The sequence below is a fragment of the Lepisosteus platostomus genome, chromosome 8 (assembly GCF_059453375.1).
Source record: "Lepisosteus platostomus isolate fLepPlt1 chromosome 8, fLepPlt1.hap1, whole genome shotgun sequence".
Classification (NCBI taxonomy): domain Eukaryota; kingdom Metazoa; phylum Chordata; class Actinopteri; order Semionotiformes; family Lepisosteidae; genus Lepisosteus; species Lepisosteus platostomus.
In genome coordinates this window covers 31,365,834-31,382,926 of record NC_142618.1, presented here as the reverse complement: position 1 = coordinate 31,382,926, position 17,093 = coordinate 31,365,834, and the positions used below count along the sequence as shown (strand labels likewise).

The window sequence follows — 17,093 nt, the reverse complement described above, 5'->3', positions numbered from 1 at the left end:
TTTCTTCAGACAATCCTTTATTGCAGATGAGTTAAATAAACGACAAATAAAAGGGAACATAAAATGCCAATCTCAATAGAGGTTACAACGTCCAATCTGTATTGCTGCAGATACGGACATGAAATAAAAAATAGAATTCTCAAGTGCACATACTGTTACCACTTTGAAACAATTTATTTGGGAAGCCAAGTTAATGTCTACTGTGACTGTACACTGGATGCAGTCCTCAACTACTGCTGGTCGGCTGACCTTTCAAGCTACCAGGGACTTTCAAAGCAGCACGAACTGGGAGGAAGAATGAGGGAGCCTTTGTGCTGTCAACATGCTTTTAAACATGGCCATGGTAAAGATGGGATCCACAATTAATCCAGAAGATCACCTCTGGGAAGTGCTTAGATGTCATGTGTCTGTTTGTCTATTTTGGATTTCAAATGCTCCTTGTACGCCAAGATGTCCCTGTTCCATTTTGTAATCGTCTGCTTCTCACAAACCCAGATTTCCTGAGCCACCTAGTGGAGAACAGAAACCATTTTAATTTCATACAAATTTGGTTAATGATTCATGGTTGTTATTCCAAGTTTAAATGCAGTGTAACAGGATTCCAAACACTAGTGTTGAGAGAATATGGGAATATCTGCAGGTCCATAATAGAATGATTTTCATATCCGGTAGCTCAACTTACAATACCTTGCAAAACTGTATTGACCCTTCTGCCGTTTTTAATTTGTTGCTTTAATCCTTTCAGTCATGACACTTTGAAATAGCAATTAGTATATTTAATAAAGAAACAACACCAATACAATTCGCAGCAACTAAAAATAAAAAGCCCACATAAAGACAAGAGGCATAGATGAAAGTAGTGCCTCTTTTAATAATGTAGCATTTAATCTGCGAATGACTTTCAGCTCTTTGCACCGAACCCAAATTACTGGCTGCTCTGTAAAACACGAACATCAGCTCTTTCTGTAGGTGTGGATGGTCCTGCAGTGCAGGGAGAGTTCAGTCGTGCTGCTCACCTGCTGTATCAGCCTGAAGTCGTGGCTAACCAGCATCATTCCTCCTTCGTATTCGTTGATGGCCTCCGCCAGCGCGTCAATTGTCTCAATGTCGAGGTGATTGGTAGGCTCGTCAAGGAAGAGCATGTGAGGGTTTTGCCAGGCCAGCCAGGCAAAGCAAACCCGACACTTCTGACCATCAGAGAGATTTCTGATGGGGCTCACCTGGTGACAAAGGAAGGAGGGAAAACAAAAAATCAGGTCATGCAGGCAGGAGGTGATAAACTAGCATGGCATCTTGGTGGAGTCTTGGGTTAGAAACCGAATCGACTAGTTTAAACACTTGAATTTCCAGTTTGTCATCTGTATAAAAAGATCTTTTGCTATGCAGTATGTTACTCAAATCGATAGACATCAGTAATACTAAAAAAGGGGGGCTGGCATGGTTACTAGTACTACACTGTCTTACAGTAGCAGGGCTCTGTTTTCACTTTCAGGGCTATCTGTCAAAATGTTCCCCAGACATTTGTGTCAATTTGCACCCTCCTCCCAAAGCATTATAACTTAGGTTGGGTTCTCTACGTTGTCCAGTTCTAAAGGTTGCCCACCGCAAGACTGTAGACAAACTGACCTAAAATAAGCATGATGGAATAAAATTTCCCATTCGTGACCATCCTGTTATTTTGTACATAAAAAAAATGTTCTGATATTGTTTTAACAAGAAAGGGCATTTGTAGCTGAAAATTCAACATTTTATTAAAAGTTGAAACGGAAACCATTGCAGTCAAGGTAACACATTGAGCAGGTCCTTGAAGGAGCCAGTGTGCATGCAAAAAAAGGGAACAGAGCCTTATCTAGTGAGTACCCATGACCCTTTTTCTTTAATTTATTTTATTTCCAAAGCTCTGCTTTAAAATGTTTCTCATTGTTGGAGATTAACTACATTGTTTGTCTGGCAATCAGGTCATATGAAATTACTTTGTACATCAAGTATGTAGTGAAACGTGCTTCAGGGCGGGGTGTGAAAGGCTTTGCAGTTTAAGCTAGTATACTCCTTTCATGCTTCCAGCACCATATAAAATAGTGTAATGTCATTCATTTTTACAGATTTTACATGTGATTGTAGTGCTGTTCAAGTACCACTCTGAACCTCGAACAGAAAAACCTCCAGGCTCAGTGTTGTTTTTCAGTGCATAACCCCACACAATTTGTTTTTGTTTGTTTTCAGAAAGATAATATTCCTAGATTAAAATTTTGACATGAGAAAAACCCAGTTCATTTCAGCACTTTTTAGGCTCATTAAACCTCCAATAGTTTCAGGTCGTATATAGCAGGACACGGTTCAAAACTACTATGAATTAACGCTACAAGATACTAAGGGATGTAGCATTTAATATTCCGCATTACAGATTAAAATGACCAGGTAGTATTAACATCACTGCCACTATACGATGGTCACTCCCACCTGTTTCAACACATTGCAAACCAGTAGCCAGTTAGAAGCTGTTAGAAAGTATTGGAAAAGAAATAAATTTGAAGAGAAACTGAATTAGCAATGGAAGTGAAGTTTTACTTATGCAACTGGTAAAATAGCTTTAATAGAAAAATCCCAGGAGGCAGAGGGATACTTTAGAACTGGGAAAGGGATGCAAAGGTTCTACTACTGGTTTGTAGTGTAGAAGTGGAATCCGAGTCAAAAGTTAAGGACCGGATCTGAGGAGATGAACTGCCTGCTGTGAAGAGAGGCAGCTATAGTGCGGTAGTGGAGTGAAATTGTAGGCAAAGCAAACCACAGGAATAAAAAAGTAAATCAGAATGCAAATGCTTGCAAGGGCATGGAGTGCACATTCCACTTTACTTGAGCCTGGCTTAATGTGAAAATTGCCAAAACCCTTGGAGCTTCCTATTCCCCCTTCCAAAACTAAAAGGAGTACAAGTAGCCAGAATACAGTAACAGCAAGGACCCAGAATGAAAAGGGTCCTTCTGCAAAGACGTACACGTTCACATTTATGATTACTTGGTCAACTGTTTTCAGAATTAAAACTGAAGTCTGTTCACTGCTTCAAACTATAAAACCGAACATTCTACCTATAATTTTCATCATTTATGATGTTCCTCCAGAAAGGTGTTGAAACTGGGCAGCGCCTATGCACCTTCTAACTGGCAAGGAATATGTATATCATTATACTACAGCTAATAAGTATATGCAGAAGTGTTTAGCTAGCGATTTTATTAAATCTAACAAGTATTAAGAGGTTTTGATACGCCATTTTAATGAGGTTTGTGATATTCAAACATTTCACATTGTATATTGCAGGTTACTGCACGTAAAGGTGTTTAAAATACCATTGGTTAAATCTACAGGGCCTTACATCAGAAACAGAAAGGTTTAAACTTTCCACATAACAGTGCTTTGCTAGAACAAGCTTTAAACCACCATTGTGATACATTATCAAACTGCTAAAAAATATTCAGTGCTAGTCAAATTCACAATTCCAACCTTACAATTCTGTGAAGTAACAAACTAATAGGCCCAATATCTGGTTTTGTCCAATGTGGAAGCAGATCCATCTCACAAAGCTGCACATGTAGATTCGATGTCTCAACTAGTTCTCCTTTATACTGCAGTACATGTTTTTGTATGCTCAGTACAATATCCTTTGTAGACTTCTGTGAATAATGCTAGACTTACCTGCTGTTTACCAGTCAGTCCATATCGACCAATGATTTTTCTCATCTCCTCTTTCTCTTTGATCTCTGGGTAGCATTTCATCATGTACTCCAGAGGAGACAGGTCAAGATCCAGCTGCTCTGTTAAATGCTATGAACACACAGAAAGCAGCACTCAATCTACATGCAAGTCCTGAAACTACTAAACACACCACAAATAAAAACAACTTACTCTTCAAGGAAAAAGTTACATCAAGGTTAAAAGTGACTTTAATTTAGTCAAAAACTATATACACAAGAAAATCCATTTAAAATTGCATAACCTGTGAATAAATGTCAAGTCCCATATAATAAGGTTCTTATCTAATCAGCATTTGTATTTATATCCAGCTGTGGGAAACATACCTGGTGATATCTTCCAATCTTAACATGAGAATGTTTCCTGATCATGCCATCAGTTGGAAGAAGCTGCAAAAAGAATCAAAAAGTTGTAACATTTCTTCATTTGCAATACAATTTGAACGCGTCTTAACTTCTTTTCCCCTACAAAAATCTTCACTTAACATACTGTATAGGATCCTTCCTATTGGCCTTCCTGGCCAATTTTCAGCATCTACAGTAATGTTCAGTGTTATCAACACCATCTAATAAGCAAAACAAAATTAGCCAAATTTAAAATTAATTAAAGAAACAAGGCTATATTCCTTGAAAAAACAAAGAATGTTTTATTTTTCTCTATGAAAAACAACTTTTCATAAATGGGAAAAGAGCTTGTTAACCACACAAAATACCTCAATTACCATATACAAAAACGCATTTTAAGAAACGTATTCTAAAACTTTTATATTTGTCGTTTTCTTACAGAAGTGCCTTAAAATACCTTAACCTACCTCTCCCGTTAGCAGCTTCAGCAGTGTAGACTTTCCAGCTCCATTAGGCCCTACCAGAGCAACCCGTGTGTCCAAGTCAATACCAAACTCAAGGTTCTTGTAGATATGTGGCTGCAACAATAAGTGTAGAAACAGCTTTAACAATAAATCAGTTTCAAAATTTAACATTTGGAAGAAACCATTCAAGTTCTGATGTGCCAGGCCAAAACGGTGATGCCAAGTAAGCAGCTGGTTAACTGGAGCTCAGCTTCAGGAACTACATATAAATGACAAAATAATTCAGTTATGCCTCTTTGGCAGAGGCAGCCAAAATTAAGGCTTTAATGATGCCTAAATGCAGGGGGTATTTCTCCTGCCTTGCACTGTGAAACCCCAAAAACTCTTCAGGCACCAATGCTTTGAAGACACCTAGAAAACCTTCAAACACTGACCTTCTGAGACCTGGATTGGACATCCCTGCTACAGGGATTCATTTATATACAAGGGACAAAGCTCAAGCATGTTACTGCAGGAAACAGACATAATCATTGTCTTTTTATTTAAAGGCTCCAGGCTCATTTTGCAAATATTGCCCTTTTAAGTAAGGCTGCGTAGAAAAAGGGAAAACTTACCCCATCATCCGAGTATTTAAAGCTAACGTTCTGAACCATAATAACTGGAGGAGGAATCTTCCCACAGGGAGGAAAATAAAATGACAGGGTCTACAAAATAAAAAAAACAATTACAAAATACATGGGACACCAAGCAGGAGAAAATGCAAAACCGTCTTCTCTTCCTGGGGGGTTTTAAAAAGGACTCAAGGGACACAGGTCAGCGGATCAGATAAAACGCTTCGGTCGATTTTTTTGTCACTGCACTGCTACACTGAGAACAAACTGCTGGGCAGCAGTGCTATAATTCGGCCTTTTGTTAACATCATGTCACTGCTGTGTCCTTGGTCATGCACTGCCTATAAGGTAACATAGGAGGAGGGGGTTCATCCTTTGAAACAATGGGATATTTACTTTTATGTAAATGAAGTTTAAAACAGTCACTTTCCAAAGATGTCTGGGTTGGGTATTATACCAAGTGTTAAGAAAAAAAACTCAACCTAAAATAACTGAAATCTCTCAATATAAACTCACAGGATTCCCCAGCTTTTCATTGTGTTGAAGTCTGTAGATACATTGCTGAAATACCTTGTCATTTACGACACGTTCCGTCAGTCCTGACGCCACCATCTTCTGCAGGGTCTTCTCTTTACTCTGGGCCTGTCTAGCCAGCTTGGCAGAGCCATGACCAAACCGTGCAATGTAGTTCTGCAAAGGGCACAGAAGACTCACTTAAGATCATGAAGATGTGCTGGCCAAAGCTGGACAATATGAAGCAAAAAAAAAGTTGTAGGCAAGACTGTTCAAAGACTACAACCCAGAAAAACGACCAAAGCCTTTAAATCTTGCAATAAAGACTGACCCAAAGACCAGACCCTTTTCCAAATCTCACATTTCAAATTCACTTAGTTCTAACCGATTATGCAGTGACAAATGCATAGATTTTAAGGTACTGCAATAAAATAGATGCAGCTGCAAAGAGAGTTTAAGCTTTACATGAGCATGTTTCATTTCTGCACTGGTCAAAACCTAAGGTGGGGACCTAATGACTCTGGTCATTTTAATATTAGTCAACTGTCAAACAAAATTACTCATTGTGCAACATGTACATGGTGTAAAGCTGTAAACATGGCTGGGGCTGCTCAAACTAAAGTGTTACCCTATTCTGACTGTGAACAGAGATCTCTGGTGCAAGTCCCAGGCAGTCTCATTAATCACACACTCCCAACAGCAGGTCACTGGGAAAGTGCCATCTTGTGGATATTTGTAGTAGTGTTTACCTTCATGTGTGCGATCTGGTCTTGCTCCCAGTTATAACGTTTCATCTGATTCTCTTCCAGTTCCAGCCTGGTCTTCACATACTGATCGTAGTTACCCTAAAATAAAAACAGATGGTTATTAATAGTCTAGTTACACAAACCTGCTTGGGGCATCAAAGAGTCTAGTACCAAATTAAGAATTAACCCGACATTTGTTTGATTCTTAAACAAAAGCATCAATTCCAAAAAACTAAACATTTTAGACGGAATATTCCGCTTATATATTAAAACAAATATAAAATGGGAATAAAGGACTAGGGTCAAATATTTAAATAAAATAAGGAAATATTTTGTCAGTTATATTGTTGACAGTCAAACAAGTTACAATGTACTATTTCTAGTTAAAACCAACTGTTAGGTCTTGCACACTTAAGCTTCAATAAAATAACATGTATACTTCATGAGGTCTTTTAGGAATTTCCATAGACAAACTAAAGGCCTACCGTGTAGTATTTGAGTTTTCTTTGATGCAGATGAATAATGTTTGTGCACACCCCATTAAGAAAGTCCTGTGAGTGGGAAATCAGCACTAGAATTCGTTTAAACCTGTAGGGAAACAAAGTTAACAATATGAAATTATAACTTTACTTCCATGTATTTTAAGTAGGTGTATATTCTGACGTGGAAAACATTAAAAAAGTATGATACCAACTGCAGAATTTTTAAATATTGAAGAAAGCAATTTCAAACTGAAAATTAAGATTGGGTTACAGAAGGGAGAATTCCACTCAGAGGTTTGATTACGTGTTAAATCTTAATGAATCCCCCCCCCCCCAAAAGATGTTGAATGTTCTCCACTTATAGCATTGTATTCCAAAGACCTTTAAGTACAGGATACGGGGGAGATCCCCAGTGATGTGCGGCACCCATCCGAATAACATGCAGAAGGAATTTATTATACATAGAACTCCTATGCAGTACCTTCACTACATGTCGGGGAGTGAACTAATACATAGCTGAATGGTTATGTAGCAGTTGACAGAACTATGGTTAAGAATAGAGTAGAAGTAAACCAGGACACTACTCTTAATACCCAACCTCACATACAAGAGACATCAGGATCCTGGTCTAGTGTCTCAACTGAGGGATAGCACCTTCAGTCGTGTCTCCCGTTACAGTAACGGGGCAGATTTAAAAAGTCTGGACCAGAGAAGAATAGTGCCATCTAGTGGTCCACATATATTCAAAGCAGCAGTCTGACTTTGCTTAATGGTCTCCCATCTTAATACTACTGACCAGTTTCAATCTTGCTCAGGCTACAGCATGGTAACAGTTGTTGTAACCTAAACCATCTCATTTTAGTACAACAGGGACAAACTCGGCCAAACAGAGTCCCCAAACTGTATTTAAAGACCTTGTAAGGAAAAAGTGCAGTACAACCCCCCTATTAAAAAATGAACATAGGCACTTACGATCTCAGCTCCTCCTCCAGCCACACACAAGCATCCAGGTCCAGATGGTTTGTGGGCTCATCCAGCAACAACATGAACGGTTTTATAAATAGAGCTCTGGGAAAGAAGAAGCAGCAGCTTAGTTTAAAATCTCACTGTTCTGAGGCCTGTCAGGATGCACGCCGAAAAGGTCCGGCAAAATGAAAGAATGAGGCAGTGGAGCCATGTGACGTTTAGAGCCGTCAGTACAGAAAAAAATTCACATTAAATCTACGCATCTGTACAGACTCTGCCAGTGGATCAGATAGAACGCTTCGGTACATTTTTGTCATTGTGCCGCTGCGCTGTGAACATACTGCTGGGCAGCAGCACTGTCATTCGGCCTTTTGTTAACATCATCCCACAGCAGATCTGTACGACATTCACATAGCTCTAGTATTCTACACAGCACTGCAGAAATTATCTGGGTGCAGATTTTTATATGAATAATATCCTTACATTTATATAATGCTTTTCTGAACACTCGAAATCCTCTACAGGTAATGGGGACTTCTCTCCTTCACCAATGTGGAGCCCCCACCTGGATGATGCGACAGCAGCTATTGCGCACCACTACTCTCACCACACATCAGCTATTGGTGTGGAGGAGAACAGAGTGATGAAGCCAATTCATAGATGGGGATTATAAAGGCCAATAGGAAATTTGGTCAGGACATCAGGACTCTACTCTTTTCAAAAAACACCCTGACCACAGAGAGTCAGGACTTCAGCTTTAGGTCTCATCCGAAGGATGGTGCCTTTTTTTTTTTTTACAGTATAGTGCCCCCATCACTACATTGGGGCATTAGAACCCACACAGACTACAGGGTGGGCACCCCCTGCTGGCACCACTAATGCCTCATCCAGCAGCAACCTTAGTTTTTCCCAGGAGGTTTCCCATCCAGGTACTGACCAGGCTCACACCTGCTGAGCTTCACTGGGCTGCCAGTTGTGAGATGCGGGGTGACATAGCTGCTGGCACATTTTTAGTGCTCATAAAAACTGCAATAATGAATGTTTTTGCAATTTATACACAAAAACCTGAGCAAAGCCCACCTTCCCTTACCTGGCCAGAGCGACGCGCATCCGCCACCCCCCGCTGAAGTCCTTCAGCTTCTTCCTCTGCATGGCGGGGGTAAAGCCCAGGCCGTGGAGGATACGGGAGGCCCTCACCTCTGCCTTGTCAGCGTCCAGCTCTTCTAACCTCTCGTACAGCTCCATCAGCTTCTCACACTCCGCTGGAGGAAGAAAGAACAGACCCGTGAGCTAATCCTGCACACCGAAGTGCTAACCAACACCCGCCCAGGAATTAAAACCGGGTCCGATCCGGCAAGCCACCATCAGCTGTCCGCTGGGGCACAGCCAAAAACGACTGACAGAAACGCAAAGGATCAAGTAAAGATTCATTCCATGCTAAAAAGAGAAGAAAAGAAACAATGTTTTGGCTGCGATACCTGAAGAAGGCTCCACAGCCCAAACTTTCTCTTTTCAGCATGGATGAAAATCATCAAATCAAATTACAGAAATATCTTGCAAGGCTTCCCAGGAGAGTCCTGATCCTGCAACTCCCATTGAACATCCATCGTATAGGGCTGACAAAATCGATCAGAATCTTGTGAACTCCAAAGGGGTAACCGATATCATAGATCTCCAGTTTTTTAAGCAAATATTACAAATTAATGTTTAAACCGAACACTTTCAAGGGTGAAGCTTAAGGTAAAAAAAAATTACCTTAAATTTAGTTCAGGAGCACAAAACATGTCAAAGTAACCTTAGTAGAATGGCTTCTGCTTGTGGGCAATAAGTTAAAAACTGTACACATCACTGCAGTTGTGAATACATTTTCAGGGCACTGTATAAAGATGTCCACATAGTACATATTTTAATCAAGCACTTATGAGTTTTACATTTCTATGTGCGAGATTCAAAATAAGCTGAGGTCCCTCTAATTAGATGGAAGAATGCTTCAGATAAGACAAGCATGAATTTCCTAAAATAACATATGGTAAAGGGTAAAAAAAAATACTGGGAGTAACACCATCCCATAGATCTGGGGCTTTAAAGCTCTCAATAAGCTTTCACAGGCTTTGGAAATACCAACTTGACTGATGGGACACTGATCGCTTGTACATCTTGTATAAACCATCACTGGCATGTTCTGCATAAACTTTGTTCTGAGACAATACAAGGGATTTTCCATTATGTGAAAACAAATCCCATAATTCAATCACAAGGTCCTTGACATGTCACTTATACAATCCTAGATTTTAATCCCAAAACCAAGGAAAAAAAACAAGGTATGAAACTTTTCAAAACTGCATTTTGCAAAACTAACCAATAACTATAACCGACCCTAGAAGGATACCCCTAAGGGAAAAGGTACACCTGAAACTACATTTGACTTTCAAGTACAGGACCCACAAAGGTATACAAAAGGTTTTTTTCCTTTACCTAAATAGAATGTTACAATTTAACCACATGAACATTGTCGTTTAGAGTCCAAGTCTAACCTGCCCAGCAAACCAATTAACACCTACTAACTGAAAGACAGTGGATTGGCAAACTAGACACTTAATCTTAAGAATTCCTGAAACATGAACTTCCAAGAGTGAGAATGACGCGTGATGGAGAAAGTGTCGTGTCTGGAACTCACCATCTTCGTGTGCTAGCCTCTCTGCTTCTTTCTCCAAAGCAATCCTCTCTTCATCTACCTCCATCACACACTGCAGTGCTGTCTTGTCACTGGGAGCCATCTCTCGAGTGAGATGGTAAATATCAATGTGCTCAGGGATCGGTACTTCACGATGGCCAATTGCAGACAGTAGCATAGACTTCCCTGCCAAAGGAAGATATTTTTCAACAAAACCCCCCTTCGCTTATTATAAATGATAAGTAGTATGTACAGTGCACTGCTACACAAAATCTGAAAGTGCAAGAGCTCATTCAAAGTTTACAACATTACAGCTGTACAGTGGACAAATCTATCTTTCATCATTATAATGGTAAACTCTCCTTTCTCACACATTTTACATAACTGTCTCACATTTATGCAAATTATCAACAACCAAGGAGAAACATACACTGAGAAATGCATAATGATGTATGGGCCTGAAGAAACAAGCAGACTGAGTAGACTGAGATAGGAGATCTCTTAGCCCATTAGACTTGTATAAATAACTGTATAAAAGGGTTTCTGCCCCAATGTCTCCCCACTTCCTAATGTTCTTAGGAAACAGACCCACTAAAAAGGTTACAAACAAGAGGCTGTTGGGCCCCTCTGATAGCTGGTAGTTTGATTCAATGATCACATCCAGCATCATTAAGTAGTTTTTTATGCAACTAAATGTCAACTATGTTTTTATAACAGTCTTGGTTGAAATTTTTCATTTTGGCATCTTTGGAGCCATAAATGAGGTCTAAGGAATACAGCCCTTTTTGTTTCCATGGAAAAAAATTTGAAAACCGTCAACCGCTATTTTCCAGAAAAGTCCAGATTATATATCAGAAGGAGAGATATAACCTGTCTTTTATATGGAGACTGTAGCCTACAGTAAAACACTGCTCGTAAATCCAAGTTAAACATACAAAGCTAGAGCAAATTATGTATACCTAAATTACAATTTGCTCAACTGCAACCAGAGATTTAAGCGAAATTATGGAGAATTATGAACGCTCTGAGCTCAGTTCTCCAGTTTTGAAAACCAAACAGCAGCACTGACTACCCATAACTCAAAAAATGCACGTTATAAACAGATCAGTACCGCATTGCCTCGGCATAAACTCGTCTAAAACCCACACATCCCAGAACCCAACCCCTCCCTCTACCTGTGCCGTTAAGCCCGATGAGGCCGTAACGCCTGCCGGAGTTCAACTCGAGGCTGGTGTCGCTCAGCAGCTCCTGCCCGTGGAAGGTCAGGGACAGGTTGATGATATGCACATCCGTGCTGTTGGGGTGGGAAGCCAGCACACCGGTCACGGCTCGAGCCGCAGTCTTCTTCAGCTCAAACTCGTCAATTTCCTTGGTCAGCTGTGCCACTTCTATAGCAAAGGGGGAAAAAAACCCACTGTGAGACATTTAATGCATGAACATATTCAGTACTTTGTATTTCATGTTCTTATTTGGACTGCGATAATTTCTTAAGTGTGAGAAGTTTCATTTGGTCTCCTACCCAGGGGAAAGTGCGTTGTGGATGGTCGAGGGGAGAACACAAGCTTGCGCTATGTCAGTTATTCTTCTTCTAGTCTTTTCTTTGGTTCCCAATAAAGTTTGATAATAAGCCAGTGAAAGCTCAGTTTTGCTTCATATGAATGCCTCAAGTATTAAACCAAAACCCAGGATTTTACAACATCTCTTCACTTCATGTTTTATTCACCAGTAAAAATGATTAGATAACCAGGATCAATAGAAGCCTTAAAGCCATGTGTAAGATTTCAGTCATACAAAAAAAAGATAATGTAGTTTGGCAGTGAATGAGTTATTACAATAAACAAGGGAAAAAAACAGAATCAGTAAGACCAAATCCTCCATTGTAGGCCTTATACTAAAATAGCATTTCCACATGACTGTGGACTTTGCCTCTGGTGCACACTGCACTGCTGTGACTATTTCCTAAAACAGTCATGGCTCTATGACCAAAACTGTAAGAGCCTGTGTAAATAACACTGCATGTACAGGAACTGGAAGCTGTGAATGGGCACCAGGGCTCAGAGCACTGAGCAGGTTACAGCAGGGACATCACCTCGCATCCTCAATTTACACAGTGCAGAACTCTGCCGTGCCAGAGGAGCTGGTCTTCATGCATGGCGGAGTTATCTGCCATGTTGGGAGTGGCGCTGGGAGTCCCCGCAGCCTGCGAGTGTCCGGGTTCGAAACCCCCGCAGGCGCGAGGAGAGAGCTGCACACATCACAGGCGCACCATCACCCACTGCTTCTCACCATTGTCTTCCACCCCGTTCTCCTGGCTCTCTGGGCTCTCCAGCCTCTCCTCGCTCTCCTCCCCGTTTGCCTCGTTCACCTTCTTGGAACGCTGCCGAGCCTTGGCTGCCTCCTTCTTCTTGGCTGCCTTCTTCTTGGCCAGATCGGACGGCATGCTTGCAGGCCTCGGGGACAATCCACTGGGAAGAAAGCAGCCTACGGTGGGGGAGGACAGAACGAGAACCTAAGTTTGTTGGTGGGATTTGGTGTGTGCATCGGGAGCAGTCCCTGGTCAGTACACGGAATACTACAGGGGACGGGGGTAAATACCTGTTCTCCCGCACTCAACATCATATTCACCCATCAAAGCAGAATTTAACCCAAGAGTAATATATCCATCATCTTGCACTTCTGACAGTAGGTAATTGAGCCAAGGATCTCATACAGACATTTCTTAAAGGAACCCATAGTGTCAACTTCAACTATTTGAATACATAGTTTGTTCCGTACCCCCACAAGCCTTTGGGTAAAGATGCGCCTCATTTTCTCAGTTTTAAATCCACTTCCATAGTTTCCATTTGTGCTGCACTGTTTGTTTTAAAGAAAAAAACCAGGTTGACTATCTGTGCCTTAGAAGATTTTAAATACTTGACTGATCATGAGGTCATGAGTCATGGGGGAACTTGATACAATAAATAGATGTATGATATAAATGAATACTTTAAAATAAGCCACACGGGACCGACAACACTTGCTTTTTCATTGCAAGGCCATTTTTGATAATAAAAAGGAATCCTCAAGTTTCAAGTGATCTTGTTATTTCTCTCAACTGATCCTAGAACAACATTAAGGGACAATGCGAAATCTTGTCATATCCAAGACTAGACATTAGATTTACATGTACAACATAAAATACAGTTAGGGAACTGTGTGTAGCACTATTACTTCAAAGCTCCAGGGTGCTATTATCAACTGGAGTGCCTAACCGTGTGGAGCCTGCATGTTGCACTTACATATGGAGCTGCGTATTTTGTCTTGTTTCCTTGGAGACTAATTAGGTATGACTGCCTATTCTATATTGTGTTTATGCTAGCAAAGTTTGTTCCTAATACATCTATGGAACGACAGGGAAACTGAACCAAAGTGAGCTTCATGGGCCAAAACTCCTACCTATTGGGGAAAACCTGAGGTGCCAATAAAAATACTTCAACATGTTATACATGCAGAAAACTGAACAGACTGTTCGCAAAAGAGACGACACTGAACAGAAGCCAGAAAGGCTTGGGGCTCATGTGTGGATACGCTGTACCACTTCACCAGGATGTTTGAACTGATATGCAACATGAGAACTGTACTTGGGAAGCTTGATGTGTACCAGTCTGCATCTTAGACACACCTAACACAATTATACGTATTTGCTCGTATCCAAGGCTCCGTGTTCACAAGTGAGCACAGGCCTCGCCGTCAGAGAGCCTGTGAAAAAACCTGATGATGACGACATCAGACAAAGGCACAAACACGTGCTCGCCACCCCCCCTACCCATTTCTCAAAGACTTGGACGCGAGATATTCCACTGACTCAAATACATCAACGTCGAAAAGAAAAAGAGAGGAACTCAACATCCCCAACGGTACAAAGTCAATTAAACTGGCTATACTAACGAGCCGCCAGGTAGTCTCTCGTCTGCCCTGGCATCACACAGGAAGGCCGGTCCCCGCACTCCTGCCGGGGTCCCTCTTGTCTGAGCCGCCGGGAGATAACCCCTACCCCGTGTTACTCCTCTCTCTCCAGTACTGCAACCACACACAACCGGCATCTGATCGTTTATTTGAAAAAACAAAGATAATGGAAAGGGCAAGAGAAAAAGGCCCGAGGGAAACACGAGCCGAGACGAGATCCGTGCCGCCTGCAAAACCGGAGAGCGGCTCCCCCTTGCACTTTTCCCCCCCAAGGCGCCGTAAAAAAAAAAATCACCGTTTCTGCTCCCTGGGCCTCAAGCTGGCGTAGCGTTTATCTGTCGGTAGAGATGTCTTTTTAAATTCTCGTTTAAAACCCGCCGTTGTCATAATACAAATCTGCGACTAAAGAGAGTCGTGGCAAAGCATGAATCCCCGCTTTAAACCCAGCACGCAAAAAGCCGGTTATCCGGAAAACTAGGCCCAAGAGTAAGATGCCCTCGTTACTAAACCCTGGATCATATCTCAAGCCACGAACCTACCTCGCCGTGACGAACAACGCGCCAAGGTGCCAGATGTAAAGACACCGATCTGTTTTCTATCCACATGATCGGGATTAGCCGTTATCACCGAACTCGCGTTTTTTATCCACCGGAACCCGGTTTATCCGTGATCGCCAAACTCGTGTCCAAGCGCCGCATCGTGCTCAAGCAGAGCGACGCCGATTAGTCATCCGCGCAGGATAAGTACCGAAACCATCAACTTCCACCGACCGAACTCCGCTCTCCACTCACAACCGAGCCAACATCTGCCCATCGGGCCTTAAACCTTATTCTTACCTGCCCCCCCCCAAAACCCCTCTTTTTAAAAGCAACGCATTTCATTCCTTACCTTCTCTCCGATCACCAGCGGTGCTGCGCGCCCCCACAACACCGGCTCACTGCCGAATCAGGCACTGGACCTTATTTGGACAAGGGCGGTTAGGAGCCAAGCGCCGCCCTGATCAGGGAACGCTGGGAGTTGTAGTTTTACTCGAAGGCAAACTAGCGTGATAAAGTGGATACATTCACTACAATTCCCATAAACCACATCGGTGGTACTGTTAGTTTTGAGTGTTGCGCAAATTGAGCTAACTAGGTTCTCTAGGGGAGCGTGCTTTGAGTGGTTAGCATTCATGCGTTGTGTGTCGCAGTTAAATATGTCCTCAGTAGAGGTAATTATTGTTCTTTTATGATTACGCTGATGTAATCATGCTGACACAAATGGTAATTTCACAATCAAATTATTTGTTAACTCTTAATTATGCTCACTTTGAGATTACACTGACTAAACATATCCCATTTGCAGGAACAGGAAAGGAATCGGTAGCGTACTGTGTGTAATACTGATTTTTTACAAATGCGGTAGTGTTTAAATTTCTCTCCCTGCAGTGCAGACTGGTCCAAGAATAACTGCTTCTTGTATGGAAACCTAAGAGCTCAGCTTCAGAAGTCTTCTGTGATTGTACCCTGAAGCAATGTTTATTTAGAAGACCAGACGGAACCTGTACTGCTCTTGCATAGTCCCAAGGAAAAGTGAAATAGCAGAGAAAAGGGATATAGAGACGTTGTGAGTATAATATTTGTTCATTTAAATATCTTCAAATAGAAAGCCACATCAAGAACATCAGTTACTTTAAATTCCACTAGTTCTTGTAAGGTAATATTCCTTTTTAAAATAACTATACACTAAAGTTAATAATTTCAGATAAATACCAAGAGTGCTGTTCTTGTATTATATAAGCATATTGTACAAAACAAAGAAATTATAAAAGATTCTTTAGTTTTTTTCTTCAGAATTTCCTTCCTTTCTGTTAACAAAACTGTTTAAGATGCATAGAGTTGATACATTAGATGATTAGTTGATAAATAGCAACATAGTTTAAGATTTGATGAACAATTCTGATAATAATTTTATGTGGTTAATTGGTCAAACTTTTGTTGTTTTTTTGGTTCTGCCAGGTAGTTCCTCGAGTTGAACAAATTAAACCTTCCAGAAAAGACACCTGACCAAGCCGAGAGCAGTACAAACTTCTGAAGACACGTGAAAAAAACACCAACTTTCCAACGAACCTTAAAACCATTACCTATAGCAGCGGTATTTTTTTTCTGATTGAAATGTACAAAGTATATTTGAAGATATGCTAAGATTTAAACTAATTTAATCTTTTTAGATTTTTTGAGGACCAGACAGCAAAGATGTTGAATGTCACCTAAGAAACCTAACAACTCTGGGGACTGGACTTTACTTTAGCTCCAGTTATTTATTGACAGAGATTTAGGATACGGTGAAGGAGTACCCAGCATAATTGAATCCACAAATGTGTGCTTGAGTTTGACTAGGGGAGAGGACAGATATACAGATAGATTGCCCATAATGTTTTTATCATAGTGTTGCGTCAGTGACATGGCATATGTTTCCTTGCATATATAACATACTTCACTTTAGTGATAATCATAGGTGAAGGCAGGCCAGTGACCAAAATTAATTTATTAAGCAGAAGTTTTTGTGTCTTCACAAACCATGAAGTGCAGTGAAAGTCGATCATGCACACTACAGTCGATGTG

The 17,093-nt window shown here is 41.0% G+C and overlaps 1 protein-coding gene across 2 annotated transcripts; it reads right to left on the bottom strand.

Moving 5' to 3' along the window:
- LOC148657197 (ATP-binding cassette sub-family F member 2) lies at positions 1-15,520 on the bottom strand. Of its 2 annotated transcripts, none has more exons than XM_088643128.1 (15): positions 15,379-15,520; positions 12,832-13,026; positions 11,721-11,933; positions 10,549-10,731; positions 8,962-9,133; positions 7,878-7,973; positions 6,909-7,011; positions 6,427-6,522; positions 5,735-5,854; positions 5,168-5,257; positions 4,557-4,667; positions 4,072-4,134; positions 3,689-3,817; positions 1,017-1,220; positions 1-509 (listed from the first exon to the last, which is right to left on the bottom strand). In XM_088643128.1, exons 2-15 carry the CDS (start codon positions 12,983-12,985, stop codon positions 393-395), a joined length of 1,851 nt encoding a protein of 616 aa, XP_088499254.1. In that variant the 5' UTR covers positions 12,986-13,026; positions 15,379-15,520; the 3' UTR covers positions 1-392. The 2 variants fall into 2 exon arrangements, with proteins under 2 accessions (XP_088499254.1, XP_088499255.1); XM_088643129.1 differs by lacking the exon at positions 15,379-15,520 and adding an exon at positions 15,030-15,182.
- Between the last annotated feature and the right edge of the window lie 1,573 nt (positions 15,521-17,093).